At 41.5% G+C, this 19382-nt stretch overlaps 2 protein-coding genes across 5 annotated transcripts; one reads left to right on the top strand and one right to left on the bottom strand.

The window, feature by feature from the left end:
* Positions 1–1386: 1386 nt before the first annotated feature.
* Positions 1387–6494, bottom strand: LOC106585167 (hexokinase-4-like). Of its 2 annotated transcripts, none has more exons than XM_014171075.3 (10): positions 6326–6494; positions 5459–5621; positions 4998–5152; positions 4738–4857; positions 4505–4600; positions 4255–4354; positions 3798–3981; positions 2795–2950; positions 2393–2626; positions 1387–2282 (listed from the first exon to the last, which is right to left on the bottom strand). In XM_014171075.3, the coding sequence occupies exons 1-10, from the start codon at positions 6404–6406 to the stop codon at positions 2135–2137; spliced, it is 1437 nt and encodes a 478-aa protein (XP_014026550.1). In that variant the 5' UTR covers positions 6407–6494; the 3' UTR covers positions 1387–2134. The 2 variants fall into 2 exon arrangements, with proteins under 2 accessions (XP_014026550.1, XP_014026554.1); XM_014171079.3 differs by having other exon boundaries at positions 4998–5095.
* Positions 6495–15399: 8905 nt separating this feature from the next.
* On the top strand, positions 15400–18960 carry ykt6 (YKT6 v-SNARE homolog (S. cerevisiae)). Of its 3 annotated transcripts, NM_001141187.1 has the most exon segments (9): positions 15419–15489; positions 15872–16049; positions 16276–16358; positions 16449–16549; positions 16716–16820; positions 17380–17445; positions 17633–17734; positions 17945–17958; positions 18444–18960. In NM_001141187.1, coding segments are annotated over 8 exon segments (621 nt in total). In that variant the 5' UTR covers positions 15419–15489; positions 15872–15945; the 3' UTR covers positions 18490–18960.
* Positions 18961–19382: the final 422 nt, after the last annotated feature.

Genomic DNA, 19382 nt, shown 5'->3' with positions numbered 1-19382 from the left:
CATGTTTTGCAGAGGGGTCAAATAACTATTTCCCTCATTAAAATGCAAATCATTTTATAACATTTTTGACATGCGTTTTTCTGGATTTATTTTTGTTATTCTGTCTCTCACTGTTCAAATAAACCTACCATTAAAATTATAGACTGATCATTTCTTTGTCAGTGGGAAAACATACAAAATCAGCAGGGGATCAAATACTTTTTTCCCTCACTGTACATTACTATTGTAAATGTAAATGTAAATAATGTAAATGTAATTACCCATCCCCCAACACTGTCAACCAAGAGTCAAGACTAAACCAATTCACCTTGGTGGTGTGCAGACTGGGTTTATCTATCTTTCTTAACGATTTTGCACAAACCAGAAAAAAATGCAACAATATGTCTGTAAAACTATATATTCACAATATTATGAATGAATTGTGATTTATTTGGTAGCATTTCGTATTGTGACTGATTTTACTAATTGTATTAGTACTGTACAAAGTTAGAGATGCGCTTTTTGATAGATTCCCCCGCTCCCACTACCTCGGGCTTCCAGTGGGGAGACCTGAGGTCAACCTACCCCCGCCCCCCTCCCCATTTCATACTTCTGAGTGGGAGACCTTCGCAGGCAGTAGACTGTCTAGCTCACAAACTAGAATCAGGGCGCCCACTCCGACAAGGTTAATTGACCCACAGTCCCACACGGTGACATGGTATCATCGACGTGACGTGCAAATGAGCGATAGAAAACCGATTGCGCAAATGTCACCATTACAAATTTTTTTTGTGCAGGCGCCCCGTGCCGCCCCCGGCAAGATGTTGCCCTGGGCGGCTGCCCATGTTACCTATACATAAATACGCCACTGGTCAGGGGCACGTTCCAACACTCAGACATCATTTACAAATTAATCATGTGTTTGGTGAGTCCGCCAGATCAGGTATCAGGGATGACCAGGGATGTTCTCTTGATAAGTTTGTGAATTTGACTTTTTCTTGTCCTGCTAAGCTTTCAAAATGTAATGAGTCCTTTTGGGTTTCAGGGAAAATGTATGGAGTTAAAAGTACATCATTTTTATTAGGAATGTAGTGAAGTAAAAGTAAAAGTAGTCAAAAATATATATAGTAAGGTAAAGTACAGATACCCTAAAAAAAACGACTTAAGTAGAACTTTCAAGTATTTTTACTTAAGTACTTTACACCACTGAGTATGGCTGTAGTTTACAGTCCTATTCAGTTGCATTGGGTGTTTGCCTGGGAAACTTTGTGTGCGTTACTCACTTTACTAAACAAAAACAGAAACTTGACAGTTCTTTATGACAGGAGAGTATGTGGTCATGTACAGTAAAGCCACTTCAGTTATTTGGCCCCTTCAATTTCAAATGATGATAGACACACAACAAAATATATTCATGTTACAGCAACTTTACTTTCAACAATAAAAAATGGTCACATTACAAAGCACATTATCATTCTTAGATATACATAATAGGAATTAAGACCTTTACGCTCATCACAGATACATAACTTTTATAAATACACTATCAAAGAAATATTTAATTTCCCACGAACAGTAAGTGAAAGACTACACTGCAGTACATTTGAAATGGATAATCCCTTAGTTTTCAATTATATACGGTAACATCTCTGGATTAAACAGACAGCATCAAACTAAAAAACATACTGATGCTATAAATCAATGCCAATCCTTTTCACGTGAACATTATATTACATTATTAATCAAGCTTAAAATACCTGCAATCAGTGGAAGCTTGAGAACATGTTTAAACAAGGGTTCATTACTTTCTGGGACTCACCACTTATGCATTGTGGGACTGCAGGGAATTTTCAGAGGCTCATCGGTTCAAAAACACATCTGTATAATACTGTACACTGGGAAAAGTGATGATTTAATCTGTCTCTGTGTTTCCCATGTTGTGTGTGCTGTGTGGTGGGGTTCTTTTTATGTACAGTGAGTTATCCACACCCGTATTGCTTCTCTCACCAATGAGGAGTTACAGATTACTCTGTGAAAGCTTCAAGAGGAGACCAGAGCTGGAACACCCTAGATGAGGTTTAATTTACTGTTTGAGGTCAGAGTTCAGCCTGATTCACCTGCATCGCCCCCTATAGGTGGGAGGCTGTTACGACTCTCACGGTGTCAGCATGCACGCTGCCATCTTACAGGCTACTGCTGAGATAAGTGCCGCCCCCCGGCCACTCCCTTCCTCTGATTGGATGAAGGTGATGTCACAGTGAGGCGTCAGCTCCCGCACAACTTTGTGGAACCTGTCCTGGAAACTGTGGAGGGAGATTAACATCAGAGTTAGAATAAAAAGCATGGCATTGTCGCTAGATATGACTAACATTATTTGTATGTTATACTTGGTGACTCCCTCCTCCCTCCTCACCAGGGGTGGAGTTTGTAGACGGAGCCGTCGATGCCCACAGTGATCTTCAACACCGCCTGGCTGCGGCGTTCTCTCATACGGTTGATGACGCCGGCTAACCCCGCCCCACACATGTGTGCTGCCCGCGTGGACACGCTCTCACAAGCTAGGCGCACAATGTCACAGTCCAGCTCCGACGGCAACACGCCCAGCGTAGACAGGATGTTGTAGATCTGCTTCCTGTCTCCAGAGTCACTGAGGAACACACAGGGAGAGAACACACACTTAGACTTAGTGAGGGAAGCTTTGACTGGCTCAGACAGAAGACAGTCACTGACACAAAGAGTTTTAACTGTGTTGTTGGCATTGTGATTGTGTTGACAGTTGTAATTCTAATGTCATTGTTGTGTTGTGACCCCTCACCTCTCTATCTGGGAGACGTAGCGCGTCTCAAAGCTGCCGCGAGTCTTCAGCAGGGCAGAGGCCTCTCCGTTAAACAGCAACTCCTCGTTCACCAGCTTCAACAATACCAGCCGCACCAGCTCTCCCATGTACTTCCCACTGATGAGCTTTTCATAGCTACAGAGCGATGTCGACGAAGGTAGAGAGAAAGGGGGGAGAAGGGAGAGTTGAGGGAAGCAGAGGGGCAGAGCAAGTGGATAGAGGAAGAGAGAAAAAGAGTTGTGCGTCACACAACACGTGAGCCTACATCCCTGTCATCATCATTTCCCAGCTAGGCCAGGGAGAAACAAGAAAGTGAGAGATTGAAAAGCAGGAGAGCGATCTCTCGGTCTAGCTGTCGCTGTGGGGCGGAGAGAGAGATAAAGTGCTAAGGTGAGTGAGGCTCAGCTCAGCGGTTGCCCGTGTGAAGGGGCTGTCAGAGTAGACGGTAAACAGCCATTAGCCTGGCAGACATTAGCTAGCGCTGGACAGGAGCTCATTAATCTGACCCTGATGTGTAGTCACTGGGCTGCCACTAGCCTCGACTTGGAAAACAAGAGGGTTACCTAGTGACCACACACAGGCTGCAGGTTAGTGTCAGGTGAGTGTTGTAGACAGGTGAGAGCGAGAGGTAAGAGAGAGAGAGAGGCACGTTTTCATCTGTGCTCATCCTCAGGCTGCATGTGCATTGTGTCACAGGAAAGTACAGGTCTTTCAGAAACTCTTCAGACTCTCACATACTTTGAGCTCTAAGAATGGACATATTTATACATGTCTGGATACACATGCAACCAATACTGCACAAGAGAAACTAGGTACTACTTTCAAATTTCAGCAAATTCCTAGAAAGTAATCAATTACTTTAGCCACTTTAAGCCAATTAAAGGTAGTTTTATCACCAGTGGAGATTGTAACACCCCCTAAACTTAGGAAGGTCCAATTAGGTCATTGTGCTGAGATAAACAGTGTAAGGCCCAATACTCACAGTTGTTGTCCAGGGTTGAGTGATGTCTCGTCCACCACCCTGTCGTACTCCAGTCTAAACTCCTCGAGCTCTCCGTTGGCTCCAAATGCCCCCCACTCTGTGTTCACACACATCCTCCCCTCTTCCCCCTCCACCAGCTCCACTGTCCGCATCTCCTCCATGTAGCAAGCGTTACACCCAGTACCTGAGGACAGGACAATGCTCATATTACATTTGATTTGTGTGTCGTATTACAGACAAATACCAATATAGTAGGCTTTGTTGGTATTTTGAGGTAAAGAGATGGTAGAGAGATGGTAGGTAACAGGAGATAAATGGCTGATCAACCAATGTGTGTGTGTGTGTGTGTGTGTGTGTGTGTGTGTGTGTGTGTGTGTGTGTGTGTGTGTGTGTGTGTGTGTGTGTGTGTGTGTGTGTGTGTGTGTGTGTGTGTGTGTGTGCGCATCTGCGTCCTTACCCACAATCATTCCCACTTCGCAGCTGCGGTCCTCATAGTAACAAGATATCATGGTGGCAACTGTATCGTTCACCATGGCAACAACGTCCATCTCAAAGTCCTGAAGAGTAAAGGAACATTTCAGTACGGCTCTATTTGCATGAATCTAATACGCATGTTTTACAAATGTATCATAGCATGTCTATCACAACATATCCATTATTCTATGTATCATAAACATAGAATCCTAATCCTGAAGTGAAAATCCTACCCCTCTCCTCTTGATGGCATCTCTCAGTAGTCCCACCACGTTGTTACCCTCTGCTCCAGACGCCTTGAACCCTTTGGTCCAGTTCAGTAAGATGCCCTGGGAGGGACACAGAGGGTTAGGGTTGGTAGCAGGGCTCAGACACTAACTCAGATACTCAGATAGTCACTTGCATATCAAATCTCTAATCTGAAGTCTGTGCCCTGTGCAGATCTTGTACTTAGTCCATCTCAAACCTTGTCTATGTTCTCGTGTCGTACAGGAAAGGAGAAAGTGAAACCCAGAGGAAGCTTCTTGTGCTTGATGTGTTGTCTGTTCAGGAAGTCTGATATACACTCAGCAATGTAGTCAAAGAGCTGAAAAGAGAGGGGAAGGAGGGCAAAGGGTGAAGGGAGAGAGAGGATGGTGAGTCATGATGATTTATGGGGGACACTGATTACACTAGTCAACACAGTGCAGTTCTGGGTGAACACTTCTAAGTACACTGCACTCTCACCATCTCAGCCGTGCCTGTCATGGCGTCCTCAGGGATGGAGTACATCTGGTGTTTGGTCTCCACCTTCCATCCCCTCTCCTCATCCTCCCCCACCTTCACTAACATCACACGGAAGTTAGTCCCCCCCAGGTCCAGGGCCAGGAAATCCCCCACCTCTGACACATCGCAACACACAGAATGGTGTCATATAGGATCAAACACACACAGAATGGTGTCATATAGGATCAGACACACACAGAATGGTGTCATATAGGATCAAACACACACAGCAGGGGTTTCTGGAATAAGAATATTGTTCTATCTTTAAAAAAGCACTACAAATTGAATGTAAAATAAATCTAATAAGAAATGGCATGTTCTTTCATGTGCCATCACCCATTTAGTACAAATTGCCTAGGTATCATGCATTTACATTGTTATTTCACAAGAAAGCATTATATAAATGAGGTATATGCCTCTACCTGATCCTTCAGGGGTAGAACAGACGTAGGTGGGCAGCATTTTGACACTGGCCTCCTGGTGCGTCTCTACACGCAGTCCCCGGTCCATCTCCCTCATCATCCTCTTCATCACTTCCTTCAACTGCTCCTTCTTCAGCCTGAACTCCGACAGGATCTGCTCAACCTGGGGAGGAAGGGACAAACAGGGTCACAGCAAGCCCCCACAAGTAAGCATCACAATATTCATTCATAGAATACCTTTAGAATAGAATAGAATAACATTATTTCCCCAACGGAACTTCAGGTGTGGCATTTCTCAAGTCCAAGGACACCACATACGCTCGTCATAAATAGAGTACAGAATTTAAAGCACAGTAAAGCAAAGTGTGAAAAATGACAGTAAGGGTAAGGATAATGAAGATCTATTTGAATGTTTAACTTCAGCCCTTTCTCTCTCTATTTGTATTCATCTAAAATGTCAGCCGCGGAAACAGAAATGTTGAAAAACAATAACGAAATGTCATAATTTGAAAGACATAAAAGTTGCGTCATGCAGTATGCTCTGTGTTATGGTTGCTCTGAAATACATTTCACCACCAAGATACACAGTTTCATCCAGGTATTTCACCAAGAGGACAAAGTAGTAAACCGAACATCTGACAAAGCTTCTCACCCATAACTTCCTCTCAAACAACATGGAGCAGTATATGTGTGAAGACTTGAGTTAATTCAGACAACATTCATGCAGAGTAGAAAGTCAAATTATAACATTGTTAAGGCAATAATGTCCAAATTATTTTTAGAAAACCTAATCAACTCAAGTAAACCCAACCCAAATTAGATTATTCAGAAATTCGGACCTAAACTCTTCAGAAATGTGTGTCTTACCATGAGGACTGTCTCTAGCACAGAGCTGAGGCTACAAGGCATCTTCCCCATCTGGCCCACGAAGGAGCTGACGCACAGCATCTTGTCTAGCTCTCTAAATCACTCGCGTGTGTATCTAGGTGTGTGGTGAGTGTGTGTTTGGCATGAGTGTGTGTGTATGCAGAGTCAGTGAACTGTAAATGTAGTTGAATGAGGACCTCAGCTGTTTTTATTCTCTGGTAAAGGGGGCAGGCCGGGGGAAGATGGAGGCCCACACAAATGCCCAACCCCTAACTCTTCATCCCATCTAGCCAAGGACATGTGGTCAGATGATATCTACAATTTCTGAGACAATATGACTCTAGTAATACTGCAAAGAAATTTGGCAAACCAATTCAATTTTTTTCCTGAATACAAAGTTTTTTGTTTGAGGCAAATCCAATAGAACACATTACTGAGTACCACTTTCCATATTTTAACGTATAGTGGTGGATGCATCATGTTATGGGTATGCTTGTAATCGTTAAGGACTGTGGAGTTTTTCAGGATAAAAAAGAAACAGAATCAAGCTAAGCACAGGCAAAATCCTAGAGGAAAACCTGGTTCAGTCTGCTTTCCACCAGACACTGGGAGATGAATTCACCTTTCAGCAGGACTATAACTTAAAACACAAGGACAAATCTACACTGGAGTTTTTACCAAGAAGACAGTGAATGTTCCTGCGTGGCCTAGTTACAGAGTTGACTTAAATCTGCTTGAAAATCTATGGCAAGACCTGCAAATGATTGTCTATCAATTATCAACAACCAATATGACAGAGTTTGAAGAATTATTTTAAGAATAATGGGCAAATGTTGAACAATACAGCTCACAGCTGTAATCACTGCCAAAGGTGATTCTAACATGTATTGACTCAGAGGGTTGAATACTTACAGTATCTATTCAAGATGTATTAGTGTTTGATTTTTCATACATTTTTTACAAATGTTCAAATTTTTCGTCCACTTTGACATTACAGAGTATTTTATGTGGATCGTTGACAAAAAAAAATACAATTCAAACCATTTGAATCCCACTTTGTAACACAACAAAATGTGGAAAAAGTCAAGGGGCGTGAATACTTTCTGAAGGCACTGTAGCTTGCTACACTATAGAATGTGAATTATCACCACAGGTCAATTTGAACAGAAAGTATTGCAGTGAGAAAATCTTTCACATGCGTAATGACAAACCCAAAAGCAGGCAAAAAAATACATTTTATCAGACAGGGTAAGGTTGATCAAAACTAAAACCTCTGAAAAGGCATACAGCTAATTATTACTGTTGCTATTTAACAGAATTTCTAGTACCAGTAGCCTACATTAATTTCCACTTTGTATCCATTTGATGGCATGAATGGCCTGACTTGGAAGTTTGTCTGTTTCGTAGAACAGGTAACATGGCCATTTGAGCTTAGTCATTGACATAGAAATAGTTGAAATTCATAGATGACTGTGTTTGCTTACAAAACGTGGCAAAGGTGTGACCTATTTCATTGGGTTCAACAGAAGCCTCTCACAGGAACATGATTTACAGTAGGTCTGTACCTACAGTACTAAGATATCTTCACATAGGGAGGCAGATCAGACACGGGTATAAAGAGTGTAATATTGCTGTAGTCAAAGTCTTAGTCATTGTTTAACTAGGTCAATATTAGATGTCAAAGCATCTAAATTTAGCGCACTGCAAAGTTGAATGACCGATAAAATCAATAATGAAGCGTTGTAGGTAAAGGTCTCCTGTGCTTATCACCCGGGAAAGGTTTCATTTTAGACATGACCAATGGTACTGTCAAAAACAACTCCAAAAATAGCTCTGGTGACCCTTTCCTGAGTGGCCGGATCTCCTGGCTTCAGAATAAATGCAACAGTAACTCTTACCAACAGGCTGACACACACTTGGTCAACTTCAACTCGCCTTATCAGGAGATTAATCAGGGATTTAATTCAAATAGCGCTTTCATTTATCTAGCACTTACAGGGAGAATCTCAAAGACAAAAACTGAATTAGCTAAGTTAATTGGTAGCTCATGCATGTACAAAACTGCATGAACAAAGATCTTCAATGGAGGCTGGCACAAGTCCAGATTATATTTGACGTGGCCTGTTTCCACAATAATAAGAGATTGAGTTCATTCAAACGTTCCATATTCTTTATCCTTTATCAGTATAATCTTGTGTAATAAATCATTGTACTGTATTATGAATTCAAACATGAAGAATAGGTTTTATTGTGTGTACAGTTTGATTGAATAGCCCCACCCCCCAACATGCACATGTGCAACATAAATCAGAAAAGAGGTGAGGACCTTAATTCAACCTGCCTGTATAACCCTGGGCAATGATGCTATAGGTGTTACTGTAACACACACACACACACACACACACACACACACACACACATACACACACACACACACACACACACACACACACATAGGCGCACACACACACACACACACACAGGCGCACGCACACACACCACACACACACACACACACACACACACACACACACACACACACACACACACACACACACACACACACACACAGACACACACATGCATGCATGCATGCTGCTGTTTGACAAATCCATCCATGTTTGATTGGTGTCAGGTCCTTTTATGGATAGAACTTGAATGTGTGCCAAGTACTTCTCCATAGCTGACTATGACGGCTAATTTAACCCAGTTAGAGCTCTCCTACTGGGCTGTTTGCTGAGATGGCCTGATGGGCAAGGCTACCTGCCTCACTCCTCAGATAAGACCACATAAAACCACTCACTTTTTATTCATGACAACTGTTTACAGTCATTCAGCTAACACATACACCTTCTTAAAAACAAAAAATTGTGAGAGTCATCTCTCAAAAGTAAAACAAAAATAGTACTACTTGTACAATGCCACATTTAGAATGTTAAATGCTGTAGGCAAGTAATCTAAATAGCCTGATAATTCATTTTTCATATTCACCTTATCTGATACCCTGATACCCTGTTTCATGCTTTCATGGACTTTGGCAATGATTTATTTTTATGCTGCTAAAACTCAGTTTGCTAGAAAGTAGGGTTTTCCATTGCCATGGAATGATGTGAGATTTCAGAGACTTTCTAAATAGGACAACTTAAAGTGTCCCTTCAGGGAATCTTCTATTCAATGGATAAGATTATCCCAATATTTTTTACCTTATCCATCGTATGAGGATCCATATCATACATGTCCTGCCGGTCATGGGTGCTGTCTGCTGTGGAATAGTAAGCGTGTTGTCCAGTTGGGCTAAGAGAGCAGGTTAAAAGGTAGCAGTTGGTCTTGAAGTTGCTACATAAAGAACGCAGAAACCGTGAAGATAAATATTATACTTAAAATAAATGATCTTCATCTGTGAATACAGGCCTATTGAACATGTGTTTGAGAAGTGTCCAAATTATTTATGTCCAACCAGTTCCTCAGTGGCCAACATTGTCTGCTGTTAGGCTAGTTATTCTGTAAAATAATACACACTAAAGGCCTATATAAATAAACAAACACTATTTCAGTTAAAAGTGTTCACTCAAATGCCTGGAAAAGTCTGTATAGGCTAGTCCTAAATTAAAGTTTTTTATTCATTTGTGCGCTTTTGCAGTTCATGACGCATCTACTGCGGCCATCAATAACAGAAGTGTACTGGCCATAAAAAACTATTCAACCTCAGATAAAATCAAGTCCTTGTCACCATGGTCCTCAGATCCAAAAATGTAGCATTAACATTCAAATAATCTCCATCCAAGTAACCTCAATGTATATCCAAAAATAAATGTTGTATTGCTTTTCTGTTTGAGAAAACAATCTCACATACACCTCCAAAGCTCTTAGCCTACATCTCATTAACTAGGCTGCTATTTTTTCTCAATGTCTATGGCAACTAAAACTGTCAGATTAAAGGGGGGGAAACACCCCTCATCCTGCCACAACCACCCCATCAACATATGCTCACAATAGCTTTCTTTCACTGTCTCCATGCCCAACGTTTTCAATTCGCTGCCCTGGGAGTCAATAATTTATCTGCACACTTCCAGTATGGAAAGCACTTAGCACTGAGTTAAGTGGCCAGGAGGAAATTGTTAAATTAAGCAAAATTACTTAGGAAAACAACAAATGAGAGTGGTGAGAAATCAGAAGTGGCAAGGCCTATACCCAATATATAGGTCACTGTCTACTCATGACCTGTCCTAATAAGCCTAATAATAATAATTTGTGGGGGTTTTATACACTCCTTTACTTATTTGGACAGTGACGCTAAAACGTTTAATCTGGATCTATACTCAAGCATTTTGGATTTGAGTTCAGGGGATTGTTTTGCTATCAGTCAAATCAAATAAAATGTTATTTGTCACATGCGCCGAATACAACAGGTGTAGACGTTACAGTGAAATGCTTACTTACAGTAAAAGCCCTAACCAAAAAAGCAGTTTTTTAAAAATTAAACAAATACGAATAAGAAATAAAAGTAACAAATAATTAAAGAGCAGCTGTCGCGCGGAATGACGCTGGAGGGACGAAGCAGGTACGGGGAGTAAACGTTTAATAATAAACGGACATAGCACGAGACAGGAACAGCGTCAAAGACAAAAACAATACAATGAAGCAGCCGGGAACAGGGCTAGGTAACTGACAAATATAGGGGAGGAAATTAACAGGTGATGAATGAGTCCAGGTGAGTCCAATATCGCTGATGCAGGTGACGAGGGAGGGCAACTGTGAGTAATGGATGGCAGGAACGTGTGAAGCAGGGTAATCTGGCGCCCTCAAGCGGGAAGGGAAAGAGCGGGAGCAGACGTGACAGCAGCAGTAAAATAATAGCGAGGCTTATATACAGGGGTACCGGTACAGAGTCAATGTGCGGGGGCACAGGTTAGTCGAGGTAATTGACGTAATATGTACATGTAGGTAGAGTTATTAAAGTGACTATGCATAGATAATAACAGTGAGTAGCAGCAGCGACTTATGTGGTGTACTCCTCAATGCCATCGAAGAATCCCGGGAACATATTCCAGTCTGTGCTAGCAAAACAGTCCTGTAGCTTAACATCTGCTTCAACTGACCATTTTTTTATTGATCTAGTCACTGGTGCTTCCTGCTTCATTTTTGCTTTTAAGCAGGAATCAGGAGGATAGAATTATGGTCAGATTTGCCAAATGGAGGGCAAGGGAGAGCTATGTACATGCGTCTCTGTGTGTGGAGTAAAGTTGGTCTAGAGTTGTTTTCTCTCTGGTTGCACATTTAACATGCTGATAGAAATTTGCTAAGACAGATTGAAGTTTCCCTGCATTAAAGTCCCCGGCCACTAGGAGCGCCACCTCTAGATGAGCGTTTTCCTGTTTGCTTATGGCGGTACACAGCTCATTGAGTGCGGTCTTAGTGCCAGAATCGGTCTGTGGTGGTATGTAAACAGCTACGATTTTTTTAAATGAGAACTCTCTAGGTTGATAGTGTGGTCTACAGCTCATCATGAGATACTCTACCTCAGGCGAGCAAAACCTCATGACTTCCTTAGATATCGTGCACCAGCTGTTGTTTACAAATATACATTGACTGCCACCCCTTGTCTTACCAGAGGTTACTGTTCTATCGTGGCGATACAGTGTAAAACCCGCCAGCTGTATGTTGGTCATGGCGTTGTTTAGCCACAACTCGGTGAAACAAAAAATATTACAGTTTTTAATGTCCCGTTGGTAGTTTAATCTTGCTCGTAGGTCATCGATTTTATTGTCCAATGATTACATGTTTGCCAATAGGACGGATGGCAGTGGGGGCTTACTCACTCACCTACAAATTCTCAGAAGGCAGCCCGACCTCCGCCCCCTTTTTCTCTATCTTTTCTTCACGCAAATTATGAGGATTTGGGCCTGTTCCCAGGAAAGCAGTATATCCTTCACGTCGGACTCTTCAGACTTGTTAAAGGAAAAAGCTGCTACCAGTTCGTGGTGGGTAATCACTGTTCTGATGTCCAGAAGTTATTTTCGGTCATAAGAGATGTTAGCAGCAACATAATGTACAAAATAAGTAAAAAATATGTAAAAAAATTGTACAAACAACGCAATTTTTTTAAACAAAATAACACAGTTGGTTGGGAGCACGTAAAACGTCAGCCATCCTCTCCGGCGCCATTCTACAAGTCGCTACTGTTGCCTATGCTATTTAATAAACTGTAGTATTAATCCGCAATGGACTAGGATGAGAATATTCCTTGCCACCAGGTGAATTGGAGTTGATGATAATGCAAAGACTGTCAATAACCTACAGAACTTGAGACAAATACATGCAGCTGTAAGCCATGGAACACTTTGATTGGCCATTGAGCCACCGCCAGCTATTGCGCTAATAATTCCGACTGTACAAATAGCAAAAAATATTTCAGACACACCCCCTGATTTATAGCTCTACCGCAAGTGTTTAGATTTACCATTGCATTAAGATTGTCAAAATAGAGCCCCAAATGTTTTATGTATATATATATGTCTGTTTTACCATTTAGAAATTAAAGTACTTTTTGTATCTAGTCCCTCCCATTTGAAGGTGTTATAAGTATTTGGACCAATTCACTTATAGTGTATTAAAGCAGTCAAAAGTTGAGTATGGTCCCAAATTCCTAGCATGCTATCATTACATACATCGAGCTTGTGACTCTCCAAACTTCTTGGATGCATTTGCAGTTTGTTTTGGTTGTGTTCCGGATTATATTGTGTCCAATAGAAATGAATGGTAAATCATGTGGCATTTTGGAGTCACTTTTATTGTAAATAAGAATAGAATATGTTTCTGAACACTAGTACATTAATGTGGATGCTACCATGATTACAGATAATAATGAAGGAATGAATTGTGAATAATGATGAGTGAGAAAGTTACAGAGGCTCAAAGATAATATATCCAAAACATGCTAACCTTTCATCATTACCAATTACCCACAGCATCCCTACTTCCCAGAGCTATGCCTGAGACACCAGCAGGGAGTGGGGTCACAGCCAGGGTAACCATTATCAGCTACCATTCGGTTACTGGCCCAGTGCTCTAACCTTGAGGCTACCTGCAGCCTATGTTGTTGACATGTTACAGTAGGCCTATAGAAAATAAATACAGGAAAATATTAGGCAGCATAATTTAGGCCAGTACCTATACACTGTGTGCACAATTATTAGGCAAGTCAGTATTTTGACCATATCATCATTATTATGCATATTTCCCAACTCCAAGCTGTATAAACTGGAATGCTTATTGGATTTAAGCATATCAGGTGATGTGTATTTGTGTAATGAGGGAGGGTGTGGCCTAAGGAGATCAACACCCTATATCAAGGTGTGTATAATTATTAGGCAGATTATTTTCCTCAGGCAAAATGGGCCAAAAAAGAGATTTTACTGACTCTGAAAAGTCAAAAAATTGTAAGAAGTATTTCAGAGGAATGCAGCACTCTTGAAATTGCTAAGATATTGGGGCGTGATCACAGAACCATTAAACGTTTTGTTGCAAATAGTCAACAGGGTCGCAAGAACCGTGTTGAGAAAAAAATATGCAAATTAACTGCCAAAGATTTGAGAAGAATCAAACGTGAAGCTACCAGGAAGCCATTATCCTCCAGTGCTATCATATTCCAGAATGGCAACCTACCTGGAGTGCCCAGAAGTACAAGGTGTTCAGTGCTCAGAGACATGGCCAAGGTAAGGAAGGCTGAAACCCGACCACCACTGAACAAGACACATAAATTGAAATGTCAAGACTGGGTCTAGAAATATCTGAAGACAGATTTTTCAAAGGTTTTATGGACTGATGAGATGAGAGTGACTCTTGACGGACCAGATGGATGGGCCCGTGGCTGGATCAGTAACGGGCACGGAGCTCCACTTCGACTCAGACGCCAGCAAGGTGGAGGTGGGGTACTGGTATGGGGTGGTATTATTAAAGATGAGCTAGTTGGACCTTTTTCGGGTTGAAGATGGACTCAAACTCAACTCCCAAACCTAGTGCCAGTTTTTAGAAGACACTTTCTTCAAACAGTGGTACAGGAAAAAGTCTGCATCTTTTCAAGAAGACCATGATTTTTATGCAGGACAATGCTTCATCGCATGCATCGAAGTACTCCACTGCGTGGCTAGCCAGTAAAGGCCTTAAAGATGAAAGAATAATGACATGGCCCCCTTCCTCACCTGACCTAAACCCTATTGAGAACTTGTGGTCCCTTCTTAAACAGACGATTTACGGTGAAGGAAAATAGTACACCTCTCTGACCAGTGTCTGGGAGGCTGTGGTTGCTGCTGCACAAAAAGTTGACCGTCAACAGATCAAGAAACTGACAGACTCCATGGATGGAAGGCTTATGACTGTTATTGAAAAGAAGGGTGGCTATATTGGTCACAGATTTGTTGTTGTTGAAATGTCAGGAATGTTTATTTATACATTTTGAGTTGTTTGTTTATTATTCTCACTTTAACAGATGAAAATAAACAAGTGAGATGGGGAACTTTTCGTTTTTCATTTAGTTGCATAATAATTCTGCACACTAATTGTGCACACAGATATTCTCCAAAGAAAGCCAAAACCTCACTTTTACTTTCTTAAATATTCAGGTTTGAGGTTAACATTTTGGATTGACCGAGAGCGCTGTAGTTGTTCAATAATAAAATGAATCTTCAAACATACAACTTGCCTAATAATTGTGCACACAGTGTAGTAGACTATTTATTATATAGTCACAAATAGATCTGTACATTTGGTTGTGTGGCTGGGATTGTAGATGATATGGGAAATAAGACTAGTCTACCTGCTGCTGGCTGAAATTGTTAAAACTATGCATAAATCAGTTATAAAAACAAAATATACATTGTGTACCATGTATTTATTTTTATTTTATTTGAACCGCTCAGCAAATAGACGTAAAAAAATGCTTATAGTAAGCTTACACGCAACACAACATTTTCTGTATTTGGCCTATGCTTACTTTTTTCACATCTCAAGCACAAGCGTTCTGGAAATAGGAAATGTACACAGATTTGTAATGAGGCCGTGTTGCATTCCGGAACAATTATCCTGTGGGACATTGCTTCGATTGTGACGTGGTTGGTGTGGCTACAAAGAGACGAGCTGGTCATAATACTGATAACTTCCTACAGGTGGTTCACTAAGTTATTATGGAATAATTCAGTTGGTATTTTATTCTCAATAGTTAGCAAACCGTTTCGTGCAGTCTTCTCTGGTAAGTAAGTACGAGAAGGGAACTTGAGCTAGCTCCATCGTTCTTGGCACTTAATTTAGCTGACAACAACAATTGTGCTAACGTTAGCTAGCAAGCAGCACAGAAATATGGCGAGAACGGTAGCTACATGTCGATAAACGTTAGTCTATCGTGGTAGCGTTAGCTAGTTCAGCAATCGTTTGGATTGTAGAGTATGTGTGTAGTAGACAGTAAGCTACCTTGCAGCTTATGTATTGTGTGGCTGTACGGATGGTTTGGCTCATGTGATTTGAATTTGTGTGCCTTTTCTTGACATGTAGGCATTGAGACCTCTAGGCTGCTGCGCTGGGACACGCCCTGGGACTGTCCTAACCCTGGGACTGTCTGCATCATCATGAAGCTGTACAGCCTAAGCGTCCTCCACAAAGGAGCGACTAAATCCAATCTCCTCAAATCCGCATATGACCTCTCCTCCTTCAGTTTCTTCCAGCGCTCCAGGTGGGTCTTCCTCTTGGCACATGGGCTGAGGTGCATCTCAATAGTCTAAGGGGGTTCCTTCCCTCCATCTTCACTGATTTGAACTTGTACATCAAGGCAGATGAAGAAGTTAACGCCCCTGTCATTAATAATAGCCTATCTTAAACCTGTCATGGGTTTAGACTTCATTAGAATTGACAAGAACACCAACAATGTTTTCACCATTGTTTGTGTTTGGTTTTGGCAGTGTCCAAGAGTTCATGACCTTCACCAGCGCCTTGATTGTGGAGCGTTCTGCACACGGCAGCCGAGCCTCAGTCAAAGAACAAGGTTAAGCCCTGATACATTGGGCTATAACATATGGGAGTTTTTATTTGTTATGTGAGAACACCTATAATTTCTACCCTTTCCTCCCTCCAGGGTACCTGTGCCATGTGTATGTACGGAATGACAGTCTGAGTGCAGTGGTGATAGCAGACAGCGAGTACCCCCAAAGAGTCGCCTTCACACTACTAGACAAAGTGGGTACACTGCAGAGAGGTGCATTACCTCCTTAGCAACAAGTGAAGAATATTACTCTCTGTTCTGGGTCTTGTTCCTCTCAAGGTTTCTTCCAAAGTTATTGCTCCTCGCCAGGCCCTTTCGGCTTTATTTTTTTATGTAATAGATTGATGTTTGATCATGTAGGTGCTAGAGGAGTTCTCCAGGCAAGTGGAAAGTATAGACTGGCCATCTGGAAACCCAGACACCATCAACTACAAAGCCCTGGACATCCACCTGGCCAAATACCAGGTACACATGGCATCCTGTCTCTGAAATAGACACATAACATGCACTACCGTTCAAAAGTTTGGGGTCACTTAGAAATGTCCTTGTTTTTGAAAGAAAATATTTTTCTTTGTTCATTAAAATATCAAATTGATCAGAAATACAGTGTAGACATTGCTAATAGTACCCGCAAAACACCAGTCTCAATGTCAGCAGTGAAGAGGCGACTCCGGCATGCTGGCCTTCTAGGCAGAGTTCCCCTGTCCAGTGATAATGGGCCTCTGTACGACTATGTAGATATTCTGTTTTTTAATTAAATCAGCCGTTTCCAGCTACAATGGTAATTTGCAACATTAGTAATGTCTACACTGTGTTACTGATCAATTTGATGTTATTTTAATTGACAAAAAATGTGCTTTTCAAAACCAAGGAAATTTCTAAGTGACCCTAAACTTTTGAACGGTAGTGTACATTGCACATAGATTAATAAAATAACACTTGAATAACCAACCCTACTTTGAATCTATCATGTTTCTTCTTGGATGATTGTGAAAGTTTGACAGAATTTGTGTTCTCTCCTCAGAACCCCAGAGAGGCAGATGCAATGACCAAAGTGCAGGCTGAGCTAGACGAGACAAAAATCATTTTGGTGAGACACTTTAGTCAACACCCGCGTACAACTCCAAAACATCTCACGTAATGGGGAGACTTTAGATAAGCTTAGAACATTTTTCTCCGTGTAGGAAGCTTGCACTACTGCATGTCTGACACTGTTAGTGCCTGTGGTTGGTAGGATGCTGTATATGAAGTGGACTGGGCTGTGATTGTCTCTGCAGCACAACACCATGGAGTCTCTGTTGGAGAGAGGGGAGAAGCTGGATGACCTGGTGCAGAAGTCTGAACACCTGGGGAACCAGTCTAAAGTCTTTTATAAGACTGTGAGTAGTGACTGTGAACTGCGCTCTCCAGTTCAAATAATCACAGCATCTTAGATTAAACTTGGGCTACTTTTATCCCAAATTAATTTGCTACACTTTATCAAACCTCTTTTATTAAGACTAATTTCCATTACATATGTATCCTTCTCAGTGTGAAATTGATATTGTAATCGCTAATCAGTCACTTTGTCTGTGTTTTCTATCCAACAGGCACGGAAGCAGAACTCATGCTGTGAGGTCATGTGATGTTGCTGGACTGTCCTCTTGGATATGTCTCTCTTGGCCTTTCTGCTCATTTTACAACTTCCATCGTGCCCCAGCCTCCAGGAGACAGAATGGCCTCCACTCAGTCTCTGGGAGGGAGCAGGGGAGGGAGGACGTGGGATCTCTGGAATCTCTTTACATGCTTACTGGGGAAGAGGAGAGGGGGGTGGGGCTGCAGGACTGGTGGGGTTTCATCAGGAAAATATCATACTTATTGGCTTCATTGTAACAGTTCAAAAGATGTTTTGAGGAGGTTCATAGCCAGCCAGGACGTGTTTGTTGTTCAAAATGTCTTAAACTGTTTCCTGAGTTCAGACTGTATCAGAGTCTTAATCTGAGTTTGAGCTCAGCTTTCTGGGAGTTTTGATCTTATGCGTGGCGTTAAAGAAACCCTGACAATCTCCCTCTGTACTCAGTGCAGTAACTCACAGGATCTGCTGGTGATCTCATTAAGGTCTGGTAGTGACATTTTTATTTCCTCTGCCCAGTAGATGACACTGTTTCCTCACATTCGTAGTTCAGGTATGTTCAATTCTGTATGTAAAGGGCCTCTGTGTAGTCCAGAGTAATACCATTTTGTGTAATGTGAGCAAAGTGTCTGTATGTAACTGGGCCTGAGGCAACAGAACTCCATGATCAAATCCTCTGAGTTTGTTTTCAAAGCTCATTTCTACAGGACATTAATTGGATTAGTTCACATATAGTTGTTTTGATTATGTAACCTAATCAAAACAACAATATGTAACCTATTGTTCTCTATGAAGACGTGAAAACTTTGAAACATTCCCAGGTCTTTCAAATTCACAAGTTGATTGGTATTGTAGCACAAGCGGATGAACTTATGTTGAACTAAAATGGGATGGCCTGTACTTATAGAGCATTGTGTAGTGATGTCTACAGATTCTCATTGATACACAAAGCCTTATTAAAATATGGGTTAGATTGAAGTCCCCCTTCGTATGAGTATGTGTTTGGAAAGTGTCCTATTGGAGGGGCTCTCTGACTTTTATAATCCTTCTAAAGCTGTTGTGTTTCTAGTCTGGACAAAGTCTTAAGACATGGCACACAATGAATCAGCCACGACCCACCCACCAATGGGTCCTGCTCCACCATTAGGTGTTCTACTGCAGTCTTATGTCTGCAGCTCTGCCCCCTGTTGACAGTGTAAACATACTATATCTGGATTGGATTTCAACTCTAACTGAATGATCATGACAACACATATTGGGTAGTTAACTTCACTTTTGGAACAAGGAAATTACTACCTGAGGTTATTTCATGGTGAGCAATGTTTGTAATGTTGCAAGTAGAAATGTAATGTATAGAACAGACAAGATTCCCTTTTCAGCATAACAGTGAATCGTGTGCGTTTTACAAACATTTC

This window comes from Salmo salar, chromosome 24, assembly GCF_965601325.2.
Source record: "Salmo salar chromosome 24, fSalSal1, whole genome shotgun sequence".
NCBI classification, from domain to species: Eukaryota; Metazoa; Chordata; class Actinopteri; order Salmoniformes; family Salmonidae; genus Salmo; species Salmo salar.
This window is presented reverse-complemented; position numbering and strand designations above follow the sequence as displayed.